Raw genomic sequence first — 19508 nt, 5'->3', positions numbered from 1 at the left:
GGGAAAGAAACCAGGTGATAGGGGGCTGGGAGGAGGATTTGGGTGTGTGTAAGAGGACCTGGGTAGAGCAAAAGGGACAGAAGGGGAGTGGATAACCTGAAATTAGAGAAATCAACATTTATGCTATCAGGTTGTAGACTACCCAGGTGGAATACGAGGTGCTCTTCCTCTAGTTTACGTTTAATGTTTTTCAATGAAAAATTCAGCATTGACAATGACGTTTAAATAGATTTTCTACATAGCATAAAATGTGCATGCAAGAAGTGTAGAGCAGATGTTGGAGGTAGGGGCAGAGACTGTTGGAAGCTACACCACAGAAGGCAAAAGTGGGCTGTACACTTCTAAGCAGGTCACAATTTTACTAAATATTCACAACTTGTGCACTTTGAGAGAGAGAGTTCTAGTACACTTTGCTGCTTATCCTCTTAATTGTTGCATTTACTGTCAAATAAACTTTTATTCTTCAGCTTCCTCTCTCACTATCAGAAAGATATTTAACTCGCATGTAATTCGCTCACTACCAATCCTTCCTTATTTATTCGATCAAACTGTTTAAAGATCGCTGCCTCTAAGTACATTTTCTCTCTATTAAATCAACAAGTTTGCATCCTTAAGGGCCTCTCTTACTACCTCTGAAGTTTCTTATTTAAAATTCTCTACTGGGTAAGTTTAAACAATAAGGTTTTTCACTGTCCCTTTATTGTTTAAATAATTATCCCTCTAGCCCTAGTCCGATAACTCTTGGAAAAATGCATACAATAAAATACATCATGACTGGCCATTTCACCTTGAGAATAGGTGGCACACAAAGTAATAAAATGGTAGACTATTGCAATAAGAGATATTCTTGGGGCTTTACTCATCATTTAAGTAAACTTATACATATTATGTTCTTATAATTAAACAGCTGACACGGGATAAACACTAATATTGATGTCCCTGTAAAAGACGGCAATGCACAAATCTAAATGTAATTCAATGTGAACTACCTTCATTTAACATTTTTTAGATGTTTTGCACCAGTCCAAAGTCTAAGTTTTAGGCTTCTCCTCAAGTTATTTCTGTATGATCATCCCTAAAGGCTGCTCCACAGGCAAAGACACATTTCTGACAAACTGAAATTCAAATTTTAGCATCAAATGGATTTACATCAGGATTAACAATGTTTTTATGCATCTGGAAATACAAATCAATTTGGCAATCTGCTGATCATTACAAAAGATGAAAAATATCCCACTGACAGGATATACAATGCGTGTTAAAAAACAGTAAATATGTTAAATTATAGTAATCAGAGAAACAAATTACAATAAACGTTTTCAAATTATTTCAAATCTGCCCTTTGAAACCAAAATAACAAAGTAGATCATGTTAATGATCATCCAAGAGAAAGCAGATAGGGTTGGATTGGCCTGATTGCCAATTTGAGATTCTGTCCAAAACAAAATCTTATTCTATCAATTTCTCACTGAGAGGGTCAGTTAAAAGCTTTTTTTAATCACTGTGCCTGCTGATCAGCTATTTTCGTCAACATATTTCTACACTCCTGTTTCATTGCAGTCATTTGGAAATAGGCTTTAGCTGATAATTAATAACAGACAAAAGTTGCAATAATTGTATCTTGCACAGGTAGCTTTTGACAGCTCAATACAAAAGGGAACCTGCTTCAATTGGCAAGTGGCACCCTGAAGAAATTCCAAACATTTCTCAATCAACATAAATGATTTCTATTGCATGTGGGTAGATTGTCGGACATTTAAGTGGGAATACGATCACAAACACTTAAAGGTTTTGGGTAACCTGGCCTAGCTCTAAGAGAGTATGAAGTCATCTACATTTAGGAACATTTAAGAACAACAGAAAATCTTTCAAGGCAATTAACAATGCATGTTAAATCATGTCAGTAGGGCTTGGGCATATCAAATTAAACCTGTTCTTATTTTAAAGTCATGAACTCCATGTTTAATTTTACTTTGTGTAGAGCCAGAGGATGTGGGTGAAATCTTAAAAGAATATTTTTTATCTGTATACACTAAGAAGAAAGACTACAATGTCTGGAAAACTCAGCGAAATTCAATACGCAATCATAAAAATTGGAGGCATTAGATGTCTTAGTGGGCTTCTAGGTGGATAAATCCCCAGGACCTGATGAGATGTATCCCAGGCTGCTATGGGAAGGGAGGAGATCGCTGGGATCCTGACAGATATTCATAAGTCTTTGCCATCCTCAGGTGAGGTGCCAAATGAATAGAGGTCAGCATATGCAACACCCCTATTCAAGAACGGCAGCAAGGATAAAACAGGGTAATTACAAGCCTGTGAGTCTAACCTCAGTGGTAGAGAAGTTATTGGAAAAATTCTGAGGGAAAGAATTAAATTGCATATGGAAAGACAGTGATTAATCAAACATAGTGTAATTTTGTAAGAGGCAAGATCCTGTCTGATCAATTTGACTGCATTTTTTGAAGAGATAACAGAATGCATTGTGTAGTAGATGTAGTCTACATTGTCTTCAGTAAGGCATTTGACAAGGTCCCTCTCCGGAGATTCGTTCGAAAGGTTAGAACCCATGGGCAAATTGGATCCAAAATTGGCTTGGTAATAAGAGGCAGGGAGCAAGATGGAGGATTTTTTTTGTATTTCAAAATACAATCCCCTGTGCCTGGGGATGTACCACAGGGATTAATGCTGGGATCCTTGCTGTTTATTATATACATTAACAACTTGGATGTGAGGTAGGAGGTATGATTAGTAAGTTTGCAGGTGACATAAAAATTAGTAGTGTTGTTGACAGCGAGAAGGGTAGTCATAGCTAGAGGATGATAGTGATCAGTTGATAAGATGGGCAGAGCATTGGCAGACAGAATTTAATCATGATAAATATAAGGTGATGTACTTTGGGAGGACTAATATATCATGAATAGTAAGGCCTGGGGAGTACTGATGCAGAGGGACCTCACTTTAAAGGATCCTGAAGGTGGTAGTGCAGGTGGATAAGGTGGTAAAGAAGGTATTTGGGATACCTGGCTTCATTAGACGGGGCACAGAATGTAACAGCAGGGAGATTATGGTATAACTTCATAAAACATTGGTTAGGCTATTGTTGCAGTTTTGGTTGCTGCACTATAGGAAGGATACGATTACACTGGAACAGGTGCAGAGGAAATTCGGCAGATGTTGCCTGGGACGGAGCATCTCTGTAATGAGGAGAGATAGGATTTGCTAGGTTTGTTTTCATTGAAGAAGATGCTGAGGAGAGACCAGATAGAAGTATACAAAATTTTGAGGGGGCTGGAGAGAGAAGATAGTAGGAAACTTTCCCTTCAGCAGATGTATCTTTAACTATAGGGCATAGGTTTAGAATAAAGGAAAGTTAACTCCACTCCAACAAATGCATAAATATCTGGCTGTAAGAGCAGGTCAAAAGCTGGGTATCCAATGCCAAGACACACATCTCCTGACTCCACAGTTATTGCACCATCCACACGGCATGTTAGGAATTTGATAGAATGGTCTCCAGTTGCCTCAACCAATGTAGCTCCAGCTATACAAAAAATTTCATAACAAAGCAGCCAACCTGACCTATACCCACCCCATCCACCACCATGTACATCCTTTATTGCTGACACATTCTGGTTGCAGTGTGCACCACTGACAAGATTCATTGTGGTATCTTGCAAAAACTTCTTTGACAGTGCTATCCAGACCCACAACTTGTCCCACCTATAATGTCATGGGCAGCAGCTGTATGGACGCACCACACAGAAGGCTCTTCCAAGTCACTCACCATCCTTACATGGAAGTATAACATTTCATCTATGATTCCTTGGTCAAAATCTTGAAACAATTTTCCAAGCAGCACTGAGGACATATTGTCACTGCATAGATAGGCAAGTTGGGTAGAGTGGTGGCAGATGGAATTTAATCCAGACAAGTGCGAGGTAATGTATTTTGGGATATATACAGTAAACTGCCGGGACCTTAGAAGTGTTGATATACCAAGGGACCTTGGGTTGAAAATTCATAGCTGAATATTGTGACACAGATGGGTAGGGTAGTTGAGCTTGCTTGCCTTCATAGGTAGGGGTAATGAGTCTAAGAGTTAGGACATCACGTTGCAGCTGTACAAGACATTAGTTAAGCCATACTTGGAATATTGTGTGCTGTTCTGGTCACCCACTATAAATAGGATGTGGTAACACTAGAAAAAGTGTAGAAGAGATTCACCAGGATGTTGCCTGGAATGGAGGGCTTTAGTTACAAGGAGAGATTAGATAGGCTGGGATTATTCTCATTGGAGTGCAGGAGGCTGAGGGGTGACTTGTAGAGATTTATAACATTATGAGGGACTTACATTCGGGTAGATAGTAACAGTATTTCTCCCAGGGTAGGGGAATCTTAAACTTAGAGGCAGAGGTTTAAAGTCAGAGGGGAAATATTTAAAGGAGATCTGAGGGACCAATTTTTCACACAGAGGATGATGGTTTTATTGAACAAGCTGCCAGAGGAGGTGGTAGAGGCAGGTATTATCAGAATTTAAAAAGTACTAGGACAGGTACATGGATAAGAAAGCAATCGAGGGATATAGGCCAAATGCAAGAAAATGGGATTAGTGTAGGTAGGCATCTTGGTCAGCATGGACAAGTTGGGCTGAAGGGCCTGTTTCTGTGCTGTAAGACTCTAAGTTGAAACAAAGTAAAAGATTTAGAGGGGTTGAGAGTGTGGGTAGAATCTGAACGCATTCCTGGAGTGAAGATGGTGACAGCTACTCATAATGCTTAAGTAGTATTTAGACGAGCACTTGAATCACTATGGCATGGAAGGCTGCAGACCACTGCTGATAAATGGCATTAATAAGGTACTTGATGGTCAACACAGACATGGTAGGTTGAAGTGCATATTTCTGTTCTGTATGACTCTATTACTCTACTTTGTTTTTTTACCTGGAAGCATCCTGTTATTAAAATAACAGCCCAGGCACAATGACTTCATTGCAGCCCAATATGCATATTTTTAAAAATGCCATGAGCTAAAACTGAAGATCTTGATGGGAGTGGCATCTCAAGAATCAAATTTCCCAATTAATTTTAAATGGACACATATTGTAATTTACTTATTACAACACAGAAGGTGGTCACTCAATCCAACAGATCCATGCCAGCTACAAGCAGAGCAGTCCTTCCATCTCATTCCCTTACTTAATGTCCTTTAACCCTTCAAATAATTCTCTCTCACATGTTCATCAACTCCCTTTTCATTCATTTGTCATCAACTAATATTAGGGGATATTTACTGTAGCAAATTATCTGCAGGCCTTGGGATGTGGAAGGAAACTGAAGAACCCAGGGAGATCCACATAGTCACAGGGAAAACATGCAAACTCCACACAGGCAGCATGCAGGGTCTGGACTGAACCTGGGTCACTGGAGTTGCAAGGCACCAACACCACCACTGGGCCATGCAAATCTCATAATACTTATGACATAGATGGAGACCATTCAACCCATCAAGTCTACGTCAACTCTCAGAATGATCCTATTCCCCCACTTACTTCCCTGTAACCTATTCCCTCACGTGACCATCAACTCCCAGCCACCTATATTGAGGGGACATCCACAATACCCAATTAACTTACCAACCAGCATACCTTTGGGAATGTGGAAGGAAACCCAAGCGCCCAGAAAAAACCCACGTGGTCACAGGGAGCAGGTGCAAACATAAACAGAGCTCAGGATCGAAAACTGGTTGCTGGAGCTATGAGGAAGCAGCACTACCTGCTGCAAACCTAAAAATCACCTGTAATTTAACACCACACTACATAGACCAGCTTCTTAAGCAAGTAGCTAAGCAAATACAGACATAAATTTCATCTCTCTATGTTGGGAGGATTTTCCTTTTATCATTTTAATAGTTTATTTTAGTCTGTTGAATACTTGAAATGAAGTATTTTGGGAGATGTGAGGCAGCATGAACAAAAGCAATAAGGTCAACTAAATGACCAATGTCTGTGCTATAAATGCTATGTAATTTGCCCTACAGTGCTCTTGAAATGGATATACCATTCGCAAGGTTGAAGGCACTATGTAAAATGACCAGCTCCTGTGATGTAAATACTACGTAACAAACCCTGGAGCTACCTTGAAGTGGACCTGTTAGCCCTCAAGTTGAAAGGCACTACATAAATGCAGGTTGTTTCTTAACTTGTTTATGTGAGAAACAGATAAAAGCATTTTGAACAATGCGCACTAGCCTTGTGAAGTCTGCAATGAACTTCTCCTACTCCCTCAGATGAAGGTATTAAACCTACATAGATTCATTGCATCAGTGCTTGATTCTGTACTTTATATCACTGAAGAACTTCACCAGAATATACACCATATAATTTTACTGAAGAGACAAATTCAGATTTTACATCCTACACTGGTGGTGACCTGCCATGACGGAATTGTGCAATGTTTCACTGTGACTCATTGTTTTTTCAAAGATACGTGAACAGAAATGTGAAGCAAAGACTCATTTTGTGTTACCTTCACCATCTGATAGATTAAATTTCAGTGGAAGTAGAAACATGGGTATTAAAACAATCTCCAACTCAAGAGCTTCCTATTAAAGTGCAGCTATTTTTTAATAAAATGGAAGAGCTAGTATGTTGCAACATGCATCACTCGAAGTACACAAAAAGGGATTGGTAAAATGTTTCATCAAACAAAACATACCACTTCAGAAAATAAATCAGCCTGTCAGCATGGCACATAAGATTATCGCAAAACTAAAAATATGCCTTACAAGGATCCTGGATTACATATGTCAACCTAATTCTTGTGTTGCCTGACTCAGGCCAGTAAAGCTGCAATCATGAGTTTTACCACAGCCAGCACAAGGAATCAAGCTGGACAAATAGAAATTTGTAAAGTATGTAATAAAATCCTACCTACTCTATCTTTCAAATTGTTGCAGTACAACCTTGTGGTTTATTTAAGCCCAGCCAGATCGGATTGTTATTTAGTACCTATAAATAAAATTAACAGCCTCAAACTAACACATATTTTGTACCACAATTACTAAACTCTGAAGTGAATAGCTTTAATTATTTTTGCAAACCTTGTTTCCAATCTCCAGACTGGCAAAACAAACACTACACTTTGATAAATTGACTTGGTCTGTCTCTGGTGCAGTGATTACAGAAGAAAATTATCTTAGTTTCTATACTTTCTATTATTGATAAATGAGAACAACCCAGATAAAATTTACAATTTATTAACTGTAATGTGTCTTGGATTCTAAGTTCAGGATCAACAAGAAAAAAATCAGAACATTACTGCATGTGTCATTCTGATTCTGATGTCAAACTGCTCCTTCTAAAACAGAAGGTTGGAGCTTTAAAGTACAGCCTCAGACACTAGCACACAACCTAGTCTGGTAATTTCAGCTGAAGAGAGTGACCGAGCTGTTCTATTTTGGACCTGAAGTTTAACTGAAGCTCAGTTTTCCTTTTTATAGTGGGGATAAGAGATTTTATGTTGTGAAAGTACCTCAAGATAATATTCTTCCTCAGATAACAAACTAGTTATAAATATCTTCTGATTTTGCAGAACCTAGCTTTACACAAATATGCAACGTCTTTTCACATAACAGAAACCACTTCAAATTCATTGGATTAATTTGAGAGGATATGGAAAGTGCTGTCAAAATGAAAATAATTTCTCTTCTCTCTTTCCCTCAGCCCCATTTCCAATTCTTTCAGCTATAATTATTCTGCCATTTACTATATCTACAAACATTTTCACTCAGAAAAAATTATTTTACAGTGTTTCCTATTTTATTGACAGTACAAATCTGCTTTTTTTCCATAGATGGTGCAATATTGCTGCACGGACTTCTGGAAAAACACTCTGTCCATGCCTTTCATTAAAAAGCATGTAGTGCACATTGGGAATTTCATTCTGCTTCTGATATTACCATAAATAGAAGTAATTCTAATAAACAGTTACAGTCACCAAAAAAATGGCTTTTATAAGCTTCTGTCACAAGAGTGCAGAATCTTGTAAAGCAGTTTTACTAACATACCTACGGAGACCTCCCCTCTACAGCCTCAAACCTCAGTTCCCTTACCCCGCACTGCCTGTTTCTACCTCCTACCCAAGATTCACAAACCCAACTGCCTTGGTAGACCCATTGTTTCTGCCTACTCCTGCCCCACTGAACTTGCGTCCTCATATCCTGACCCCATTTTATCCCCTTTGGTTCAGTCTCTTCCTTCCTATGTCCATGACACTTGGCATGCTCTCCATCACTTCAACAACTTACAGTCCCCCGGCCCTGACCGCCTCATTTTCACTATGCTCGTTGAATCTCTGTACACTTCCATCCCCCATCAGGAAGGCTTTAAGTGCTCTCCGTTTCCTTCTTGATAACAGACCCAACCAGCTCCCCTCCACCACCACCCTCCTCTGTCTTGTGGAACTGGTACTCACCCTTAACAACTTCTCTTTCAGCTCCTCCCACTTCCTCCAAACTAAAGGTGTAGCCATGGGTACTCGCATGGGCCCCAGTTACGCCTGACTCTTTGTCCACTATGTGGAACAGTCCATGTTCCAAGCCTAGATCAGTAACGCTCCCCAACTCTTTCTCTGCTACATTGATGACTGCATTGGAGCTGCTTCCTGCACTCGTGCTGAGCTCATCAATTTCATCAACTTTGCCTCCAACTTCCACCCTGCCCTCAGATTCACTTGGTCCATCTCCGTCACTTCTCTCCCCTTTCTGGATCTCTCTCCATCTCCAGAGACAGATTAACCACAGACATCTTCTACAAACCCACTGACTCCCACAGTTACCTTGACTACACCTCTTCCCACCCTGTCACTTGTAAGGATGCCATCTCCTTCTCCCAGTTCCTCCACTTCTGTTGCATCTGTTCCCATGATGAGGCTTTCCATTCCAGGACATCAGAGATGTCCTCCTTTTCCAGTAACCAGGGTTTCCCTTCCTTCACCATCAACGCTGCCTTTACCCATATCCCCTCCACTTCCCGCACGCCTGCCCTCACCCCCTCTCCTCCCCCGACATAACAGGGACAGGGTTCCCCTTGCCCTCACCTACCACCCACGAGCCTCCACATCCAACACATCATTCTCCGCAACTTCTGCCACCTCCAACGGGATCCTACCACCAGGCACATCTTCCCCTCACCCCCTCTCCCTGCCTTCCGCAGGGACCACTCTCTCCACGACCGCCTTGTCCACTCGTCCCTTTCCATTAATAGCCCCCCTGGCACTTATGTCTGCAACCGCACCAGTGCTACACCTATCCCTACACCTCTTCCCTCACCACTATTCAGGGTCCCAGACAATCCTTCCAGGTGAGGCAGTGCTTCACCTACAAGTCCAAGGGTGTCATTTATTGCATCCGGTGTGGCCTCCTGTGCATCGGTGAGACCCGACACAGATTGGGTGACCATTTCGTCGAGCACCTTCGCTCCGTCTGCCGCACAGCCAGAACCTCCCGATGGCCATCCACTTCAATTCCACATCTCACTCCCATACTGACATGTCTATCCACGGCCTCCTCTACTGCCACGTTGAGGCCAGACGCAGGTTGGACGAACAACACCTCATATTCCACCTTGGGAGTCTCCAACCTGATGGCCTCAACATCGATTTCTCAAACTTCCTGTAACTTCACCCTTTCTTTTTCTTCGCCCCCCCCCCCCAACTCCTTTACCCTCCCTTATTCCTGTGGCTCCCTTCCCCTGCCTTGATGACCTGCCCATCTCCTCTCCTCCATCCTTTATTCCATGGTCCACTGCCCTCTCCTACCAGATTCCTTCTTCTTCAGCCCTTTGCCTCCTCTACCTATCACATCTCAGCTTATTACATCTCCCTCCCTCCCCCACCCACCTACCTTCCCCCTCTCACCTGGACTCACCTATCACCTGAACTCACCTATCCCCTGCCTGCGTGTGCTCCTCCCCCTCCCCCCACCTTCTTATTCTGGCTTCTGCCCTCTTCTTTCCAGTCCTGATGAAGGGTCTCGGCCTGAAACATCGACTACTTATTTCCCTCCATAGATGCTGCCTGACCTGCTGAGTTCCTCCAGCACTTTTTGTGTATTGCTCCAGATTCCAGCATTTGCAGAATTTCTTGGGTCTTCCTAAGGAGATCCAACTTTGCCAATGACTCTGATATTGAGAATTCAACATAGCAGAAAGTTTGAAGAATTGTAGAAGGTGAAATTAGAAAGGAAATGACAAAGGAAAAGAGGGTGCTTGGAAAAGCATTACAGATAATATCAAAGAAAACCGAAAAAAACCTAAAATGGTCTAAAAATTCTTCAAGAGAAACAGGATCAGAAAGTGAGTCCTAATAGAGACCAAAATGGCAGCCTGAGGATGGAGGTTAAAAATATTTTGCAAAGTTCCAAATCGATATTTTGAGGATGATGGTGTGGTCATTGATATTGAGGAAGAAGAATGTGATGTATTAAAATTATAGACATAAAGAACGCGGACTTATTAAGGGGTGTAGCATCTTTAAAAATGAATAAAACTCCAGGCTCTGATAAAATATTAAATGAAAACAGACAATGGTGGAAATACTAGCAGTCAGGCAACATCTCTGGAGCGATGTCAATGACTCTTCATGAGAAAGGAGTAGAATGTATCCCAGACTTTTAAAAGAAGCATAGAGAGAAATAGAACAGACTCTGACTATAATTTTCCAATGCTCTTTGTCTTTGGCAGAGTGCTGGAGGACTGGAAGGCTGCTAATGTTTAAAGAAGGAAAGGGAGATAGACTGAGCAAGTATAGGCAAGTCAAGTCAGTTACGGGCAGTTTGTTAGAAAAATATTCCAAGGGACAGCACACATTGATAATTAGAGTGGTATACATTTATCAAGAGCAGTCAACATAGATTTGTTAAGGAAAAATTGTGTCTGATTAACTTATTTTTTTTAACAAGGTAGCAATAAGGGATGTTGATTTAGTTGGAGCATTGATGTAGTATACATGGATTATAGCAAAGCGCTTAACAAAGTCTCACATAGAAGAATAATCAAGAAAGTAAAAGCGCAGTGGATCCAAGGGAAAATGGTAACTGACATTTTGATGACTGGAGGGCTGAATGAGTTCAGCAGAGCACAGGACTTTGCCTCTCAATTTTTTTTTCCCCTTTTTATGATCGGGCTTTGGTGGCAAAGTAACCATGAAGTATATATCCACAGGTCTTTAAACGTAGCAGGTCAAGTCAATAAAGTGGATACAAAGGCTTTCAGGGTGTGCTTTTTTGAGCCAAGGGACAGAATATAAGAAAAGGGAGGTTATGCTGGTATTTTATACATTATTCAGACCACAGTTTGCGTACAGCTTTAGTCAACACATTACAGGAAATGTGTGATTGCACTGGAGAGGGGGCAGGGCTAATTTATGAGTTGAGTGAAGATTTGATAGGTTGTTGTTGTTTTCCTCAGAACAGAGGAGACTGAGAGGAAACTTAATTATGGATAAAATTATGAGAGAACTGAGAGTAAATAGGAAGGATCTATTTCCCTTTATAAAGGGAGCAAGAACCAGCAGGAAGTATTTGGAGTATTGTGCACAATACTGGTCACCACATTATAGGAAGGATGTGGAGAACTTAAGAGAGGGTGCAAAAGAGCATCACAAGGATGTTGTCTGGATTAGAGAGTATTAGTTATAAGGAGAAGTTGGACAAACTTGAATTGTTTTCTCTGGAGCGTCGGAGACTAAGCGGTAACCTAATAAAAGGCACAGATAGAGTAGATAGCTGGTATCTTTTTACCTGGGTCAAAATGTCTAATACTAGAGGGGGGCATGCATTTAATGTGAGAGGGGGAAGGTTTAAAGGAGATGTGTAATGCTGCCAAGGGAGGTGGTAGAAGCAGGTATAAAAGCAACATTTAGGAGGTATTTGGACAGATACATGAAGAGACAGATAATAGGATACACACCATGGGCAGACAGATGCATTAGTCAGTGTTGCATCATGGTCTGTGCAGACATGGTGGGCCAAAGGGCCTGTTCCTGTGCTGTACTGTTCTATGTTCTAAGAGTAAAGCTATTAAACATAGAAAACATTCTACAAGCAGATGGCAGAAATTTGGAAATCCCTTCAGCAAATGACAATCAATGACTGATCAACTGTTAATTTTAAGTGTCAGATTGATAGACTTTTTTTGTTATCCAAAGGTAATAAACAGTATAGGTAAAAGGCAGATACAAAGTTAAGTCAAAAATCAATCATAATTTCACTGAGTAGTAGTACAAGTTCAAGGGGTTTTACAGCCCATTCATGTTCCTCTGTAATTTCTTTAAGCACAAGGAATTCTACTTGAACAACTATTTCTTTATGACATAAAGCAGCCATTTGGTCCATCAAGTCTATGTTGGCTCTCAGAACAATTCCAACAATCTCATCCCCCCTCTTATCTTCCTGTAACTCACTCTCTCACATACACCCATTAACACACCCGCCAGCCCCTTGTACTTGGGGTAATTCACAGGAGCCTATGAACCGAATAGCCAACACATTTTTGGGATATAGGAGGAAACCAGTGTACCCGTGGGAAACCCACGTGCTTACAGGGAGAACATGCAACCTCCACACGGACAGCACTGGATGTCAGAATCAAACCAAGTTGCTGAAGCTGTAAGACAACTGCACTACCTGCAGTGCCACTGTGCCACCTGAATTGTTTCCAAGATCAAACATGGCTCAATCTATTGCGCTCTTTAGAATTATTTTTAATAATATTTGTATTTAGTGAACATTTTGTAAATGTTATATGATGGAATAACTTACATCTTGTAGTCCGTTTGAATAATTACAAGTTTCTTGCTGTTTGAATCAAAACTTACACAAGTGACTTTTGTACAATTTTCTCACTCCATTTACAAAGCTTACATTAGTTAGATAGAAACCAAACTTGAGCACAGACCAAGACATATGCAGTAGTAAAACAATTAAATATACTTGATCAAATTAGGGCATCAGGACAAGGAAAGGGCAATCAGCAGTAGGAGAGATGGCTGTTGGGAATGTGATCGTGTGGAGTCGGAGACAAGTTGCAGTTAGGGGAGATTGGGGGTGGATTGGGAAGCCCACCCGAACATAGTTAAGATTTTGAAGTCAGAGATACCCCCTTCTCAGAGGCTCCTTTAAGGTACCAGCATGCCTTACGTGTTGCTTCTGAACACAGCCAGAAATGCTCAAAGGCATGATTTCACGTTGCTCTCTTCATAACACTAACCTTACAAGTTCTACATTTTCTACAATACAATCATTTCACCCTGTTGCATGTGACAATAAACTAATCTGTATCTGAGCATAGTATTTTCATTTCCCCAATTCACTTTTGGCTGTTTTACATACCAATATATGGAATTGAGGCCAAGGAGTCTTCTGGAGATTTTACAGCTGTCCCTTCCAGTTTTTCAATTGTTTGTTCCGAAGATGCATTTTCAGATGTGGCAGCTGGTGGTGAAACTGCAGGTGTTTGTTCCAACATATCTATACAAGCTGGGTGCCTGAGAGGGTGTGGTACTCTACGGCCAGTGGGAGGCTTTTGCCTCAAAAAGGCAGCTTTGTTTGTTTGTTGCACTTCTTGTTCCTTCTGTATCTCACATTCGGAGGTTTGGGAAATTCCAGACTTTGCAGTAGGAAATGGTTGAATGTCTTGTTGAAAGACTGCCTCCTTACCAGAGTTTCTGTCTGTCTGTTTTGGGTACAAGCCACCCTGCCGATCATGATTGGTCAGTCTTTGGTCTCGAACAACGGGCACATCAATTCTCTTAACTTGATAGGGTGCACAACGTTCAGCCTTGGACTCACTGGCATTCAAACTAGAAACATACACTGATCTATCTGAAAGATGAGATATTTTACTTTGAGAAACATTGGTAGTCTGTTGCCCTACATGTGCAATATCTGTTCTCTTTACAGAATGAGAAGGAGCAGCTTCATTTCTGCACTGCTGCTGAGGAGGAATAGATATTCTGGAGTTCATGTTTTTATAAAATGCACTCCTATTGCTAGAGTTCTGATGGGATGAGTGTTTCTGACCATGCATTACAGGATCACCTGAAGAGTATCCTGCTGGTCTATGCTGCCAAAACAAATGTTCTTGCCCACCAGACTTAGAAAAACCACCAGTTGTTGTACCAGTCTTTGAATGTGTCCATAAAAACCTGTCCCCACCTGTTGTAAAGGCATTATGTGTTAAATTCTCCAAAGATCGGTCACATTTTCCCAGATAATCTTCTGAACGAGTCCTGTAACTCCACGGCTCATTCATAGGTGCAAGTAAAGTGTCTTGGGAAGCACTATGATGCCAATGTTTGTGTAATGAAGTCTCCTCAAGTCTGTCCTGAGAGTAACTCCTGTATTTTGGGGGCATAGCAGTGTAACAACGATCTTCAGATGAGCTTCGACGTGGTAACTGTGTAGATTGCCAACTAGGTGGCTTATACTGATGTCTGCTTGTATTAATGCTGCCAAGTCGTTCCCATGATGTCCTAATATCGGAATGAAAATAGTCATTTTCTCTGTTGTTCATAGAACTAGTGTAATTTCTCTGACCCATGTTGTTCTTAGGACCCGAGTAAACATTGTGGTTTGAGACTGATGAAAAAGGAATTTGGTTAGAACGTCCCCTATACCTATCTTGCATAGCAGCTGAACCTGAACCATATTTATTGCTTATTGGACCCTGTACAACAGAATTTGAAGAAGACACAGTCATTTCTCTCGCTAGAACTGATCTTGGTTTTATTCCATATTGCACCTCCTCCACGTGGTGCATGGGGCTTGACTGACTTATTCCAATCTCAGCCAACAGATCTGATGATCGTGCTCTACCTCGTCCTTCATTCCATATGCTAGCAGGTGGACTAGTTGTGGCACTAATATCCAATGGCGAAGATGGATCAGAATAGAATCCCCTGTCAGAACCTGAGCCGGCATTGTAATTCCTATTGTCCACTAGCATTCCCCGGGAAGAATCTGTCAGTAAAGGTTCCTTGGTCTGGGTCGTAGCCAAATGTCTAGGGTAGCATACAGGTGGCGGCTCTGGTATGTGGCGAGCACTACCGGAATAAGGATCATTACCCTTCAAGTAAGCATCCTGAGAGTATGCCTGTAAAATTAAAGAAAACAAATGTGATTATGTTTTAAAAAATGATGGTTGTGTACATGGTAACTGATAATTTCATGTTCTCATTTATACCATAAAATATTATTTAAAATGGTTAGATTATTAGACACCATCAACAAAAGCTCCAAGCTTAAATCTCATGTTTACAAAACAATTAAGGTTATAAAATCCCAGAACCTGGTATCACTGTATGTTCAAAGATTTAGGGGGAAAACTCATTTAAGTATAGATAGTTAAACTCACTAAAAATTTAGCTTACAATAACTGAGTGAGAATTAATAACACCAGCAGTTATGCTATCTTAAAAAATCTTTCGAAATCTTATAATTATGTTAACAGCTTCATAAACTTAACATGAAACATTACTATTGACTAAGACAGAGGCATTCACTCAGGCAAGCCAGTGTACTTGGTAAACCAATTACATTTTAATAGATTCAGACCCACTGTGATTCTATAACTCTCTTTTGATTAAATAGCTATAATGGTCTTCAATTTTACTTTCAGTTCTTAAGAAAAATAAACTCCTAAAATATTATTATGTTCCCTCTCTCACTTTGTCGATGCTGACAGGCCTTTGGTCTAACATGTTTTCTTTTTACTTTGAATTATTTCCATTAATTGAAAACTTCACCCAAAGAGATGAGAAAATATAATTATTACTAGATACAAACGCTCACATACATACAAACATGTTATTATTGAGGTTTAAGCACCAACATATACTGTAAGGCTTTGTAACTGACCAGGCAGTTAGATCGTTAGATTTCACCAACAAAACAATTTCCACACATTACTCTCACACAAACTGATGGTTACAAAGGAAGTGAATGTTATAAGCTGTTGGAATGTAGATATCAGAACATGTCCCATTTATTTCAGTGTGCCATGAGTATAACAAGCCCTATACTTTACCCTAATTTTTCCCCATTCCGTTTTAACCAGTGGTTACAGTGGAACAACTGTAGCAGAAACAGAAGCAGCACATTCCATCAAAAATACTTATTGTTATGCCTTAGGCATATGAAATGTTAAAAAAAAGACTGCCATAAACATGTTTATTTCTTTGCAGAAAATATTGCCTGTTAAAGCATCAGTCTATTGTTATTTTGCTAAATGTATTGGCTTGGTAACAAAAACGAATTACATTTTCTTGTGATGTGATTCTTCATTTCTAGGTCAGGACACTTTGTGGAGGTGGATGGGTTGGAGGTGAATGGGGGAAACCTCTGGTAGTAAAGATGAAATGGAAAGCATTAGTTGAAATTAAGGGCTCTCTCATCATCTCACCTCACAATTGTCTATTGTCAGCTGAGCATGGGATGGCATAGGTGTTGAAGTCAGGCAGAAGTACACAGCTTGCTCGCCTGCCCTCCCAATAGAAGGAGGCTGCATAGAGGCAAGAAGGAGGAGAAACAATGGGAAACAATTAAAGAATACCCCTGAAACATTCAGCTTTCTGAGGGCAGTTATGATTGAAAAGAAACAACACGACAAGCATGAGGTGCAAGGAAAAAAGACAAAAGCAAGGATTTCATATTGAATTGTAAGCAAAACAGAAATCAGTTAATACAAATTTATTTGAAAATCACATACACAAAATATAATTTCACAACTGAAAAACAATACCTATAACATAGAGAAAATATTAATTTTAATTGATATATTTTAGCATTGAATTGTAGCATCAATGAAACATCGAGAATATAGAGGCAGCAGATCAATGATATTAAAGGAACAAATATCTCTAGATGTTTCTGCTGCCTCAATCATCCAAGCCACGTGCCACATTATATCAGTTACTGCACTTCAGAACGACTAAGTATATTGAAAATCACTTAGAAAAGCTTTCAAAGAAGCTATTTCATTCAATAATGTCAATGTGTTATAATTTTATAGAAAATTAACTGAAACGGGCTGAAAAATAAAAAAAATCTTGATCCTGATAGAGTATTATGGAAATTTGTAACACAGACTTTGACTATTTGGCCTATCAAGTCCATGCCAGCTTAGCTCACAGTCAAATAGGGCATGGCACATTCAGGTATGCTTTAAATGTTACGTGGGCTTCTGCCTCATTTTAAGTGGTGAATTCTAGACCCCACAACTCTTTGAGTGCAAGAAACTATTTACCCAGCCACTCTCTAATCCTGACACCAATCACCTTATATTTACACTCATTCACTTTTCTGAACCCTCTGCTTAGATAAATAGGTTAAAGAACCTATCTCAGCTTCTTGATTTTATACACTGATTAAATCCCCACTCTACTAAGCAAACATAGACAATCTCTCCACTATGTAAAACATCTGGCAACACCCTGTATATCCTCTTTGCGCCCTCTCTACTGCCTTCATGACATTCCTGCTAAGTAGTGACCAAAACTGTATGCAGACTTCTGACTGCGGCATTGTTACTATTTTATGACTTCCTTGCTCTGCCAATAAAGGCAAGGATCTGGTATGCCTTCCAAACCACCTCACCTACTTGTCCTACTACCTTCAAGGATTTGTGGATACACGCACTTATATCCCTTTGTCAGTCAACATTTCCCAGTACACTGTCGTTTAACATGTATTTCCCTGCCTAGCTTGCCTTATTCACTATCATCTGAATTGAATTCTATTTGCCACTTTTCTGACCAGTCTATAGGGTGACTCCCAATCAAAAATATTTTAAAATAAGAATATGTATCCTGCATTATCCACATCAAAACAAATCAAAAAGCTTTAAAGAAACACTGAAAAATATAAAACAAGCTCACATCATACCATGGCACATAAACAGTGATGTCAAAGATTCAATCACAGGAAGAATATCATATTTTAAAGAATTAATCAAGAAAATTCAAGATTTTCACTGTTTAAAAGGGAAGGTAGCAAAACGAACTTTGATCCTTAGATCCAAGTTTAATATTTAAAATTTTGTAGTTGAAGCCAGGCACATGTTGCAAATTACAGGTTTATAATGTGATATATTCAACTAAGACAGCAGAGTGGGAGATATAATATGTTCATTCATTCGCTATCACTGAACTATGAAAATAGCAAAGGACAAAAAAAAACTGTGCCATGAATATGCAAAGTCAAACATTGTGTTTTCATCATTTTCTCTGATAATTGCTTCTGAACAATTTTTACATGAATAACTGTATTTCATATCCAAAAGAAAGATATTTGTACTGGAACTACAAGGTCTACTGTTTTACAAACCACTGCAGTATACCTGCAAAGCTTTTTTTGGAATCCCTGATGGTTTATAGTAGGGATCATACTGTCCTTGATCCTAAGCATGTGATCTATCCTCATCCCTGATGCATAGGAAAGGTTCGTTTTCACACAAACAGGAAATATCCATCCTCCTTAAACATTTTGTGGGTACTTAAGAATAGAAGTATATAAATCTGCTTATCCCTCATACTTTGAAAAAAGGCAGTACAAATGTAAAGGGCTAAATAAAACCAAATATTTACTAATTAACCAAATTATATGCATGTAAAAATTAAACAAAATATATACCATGCAGCACTAAATATTGTCCTCTCTTGATTTTTTGGGATTATTTTAAAAGGAAAAACAAGTTCATCACAAAACTATAATGATATTTATAAAATTAAACTTGTTTTTTTTCTAAAAAGAGACTTAGTTAATCAGAAGTAGCACCATATCACAATTACTAAAAAAAAGCAATAAAATAACACGTAGGAATTGTTAGCCATACAAAAAGAAGAACAAAAGGATTAAAAAATCGTTCTTTAAAAACTTCCTTTCATCCCTGCTGCTATTCATAAATCACTCTTCTTTAAAAGGGTGATCTCCTCCCTGACCTTCCAAATCCACTCCGAAATTAGCAGCCTAGAAACCCACGAGAACTGCAAGCATGGGAAAGCTTTGTGACCTTCCTGCCTGCTAAGAAAGTAAAAGCCTCTGCTATCCGTTCAACATCTCTCAACGGGCTTGTTTAACACTTGCTATAAAACCAATGGGGTACAATACAGCCATGGATTGCCCACTGTTTACAACCACTTATAAATTATTACACCCTGTTTTAATATCACGAAGCATATTGTTCAGAATAGATCAAAAACTCTCATGATCTTTTTAACCAAGTACTTTAGAACTACCTGGAACTAGCCCATGCTGTTGATTCTATAAAGTTACAAAACGTAAATGCTAATCGTTTATTGAAACTTTTTTTTTAACATTAGGCCCTTCCGGCCCAACGAACCCGCGCTGCCCACTTAAACCTACGTTAACCTACCCGTACGTCTTTGGAATGTGAGAGGAAACCGGAGCAAACCCACGTAGACACAGGGAGAACGTCCAAACTCCTTACAGAC

General features: G+C 39.7%; 1 protein-coding gene across 6 annotated transcripts in view; it reads right to left on the bottom strand.

The window, feature by feature from the left end:
• Nucleotides 1-19508, bottom strand: part of LOC127582867 (rho GTPase-activating protein 21-like) — a 302839-nt gene that overhangs the window by 67640 nt on the left and 215691 nt on the right. For 3 of the 6 annotated variants that reach the window (XM_052038469.1, XM_052038470.1, XM_052038471.1), the window contains 2 exons: nt 16460-16558; nt 13390-15151 (listed from right to left, as the gene is read on the bottom strand). In XM_052038469.1, coding sequence (XP_051894429.1) covers nt 13390-15151; nt 16460-16558 — 1861 coding nt within the window. The remainder of the gene's footprint in view (nt 1-13389; nt 15152-16459; nt 16559-19508) is intronic. The other 3 variants (XM_052038472.1, XM_052038475.1, XM_052038474.1) reach the window with 1 other exon arrangement.

This window comes from Pristis pectinata, chromosome 25 (assembly GCF_009764475.1).
Source record: "Pristis pectinata isolate sPriPec2 chromosome 25, sPriPec2.1.pri, whole genome shotgun sequence".
NCBI classification, from domain to species: domain Eukaryota; kingdom Metazoa; phylum Chordata; class Chondrichthyes; order Rhinopristiformes; family Pristidae; genus Pristis; species Pristis pectinata.
The sequence above is the reverse complement of the archived record's forward strand: the minus strand, read 5'-3'. Positions and strand labels throughout refer to the sequence as shown.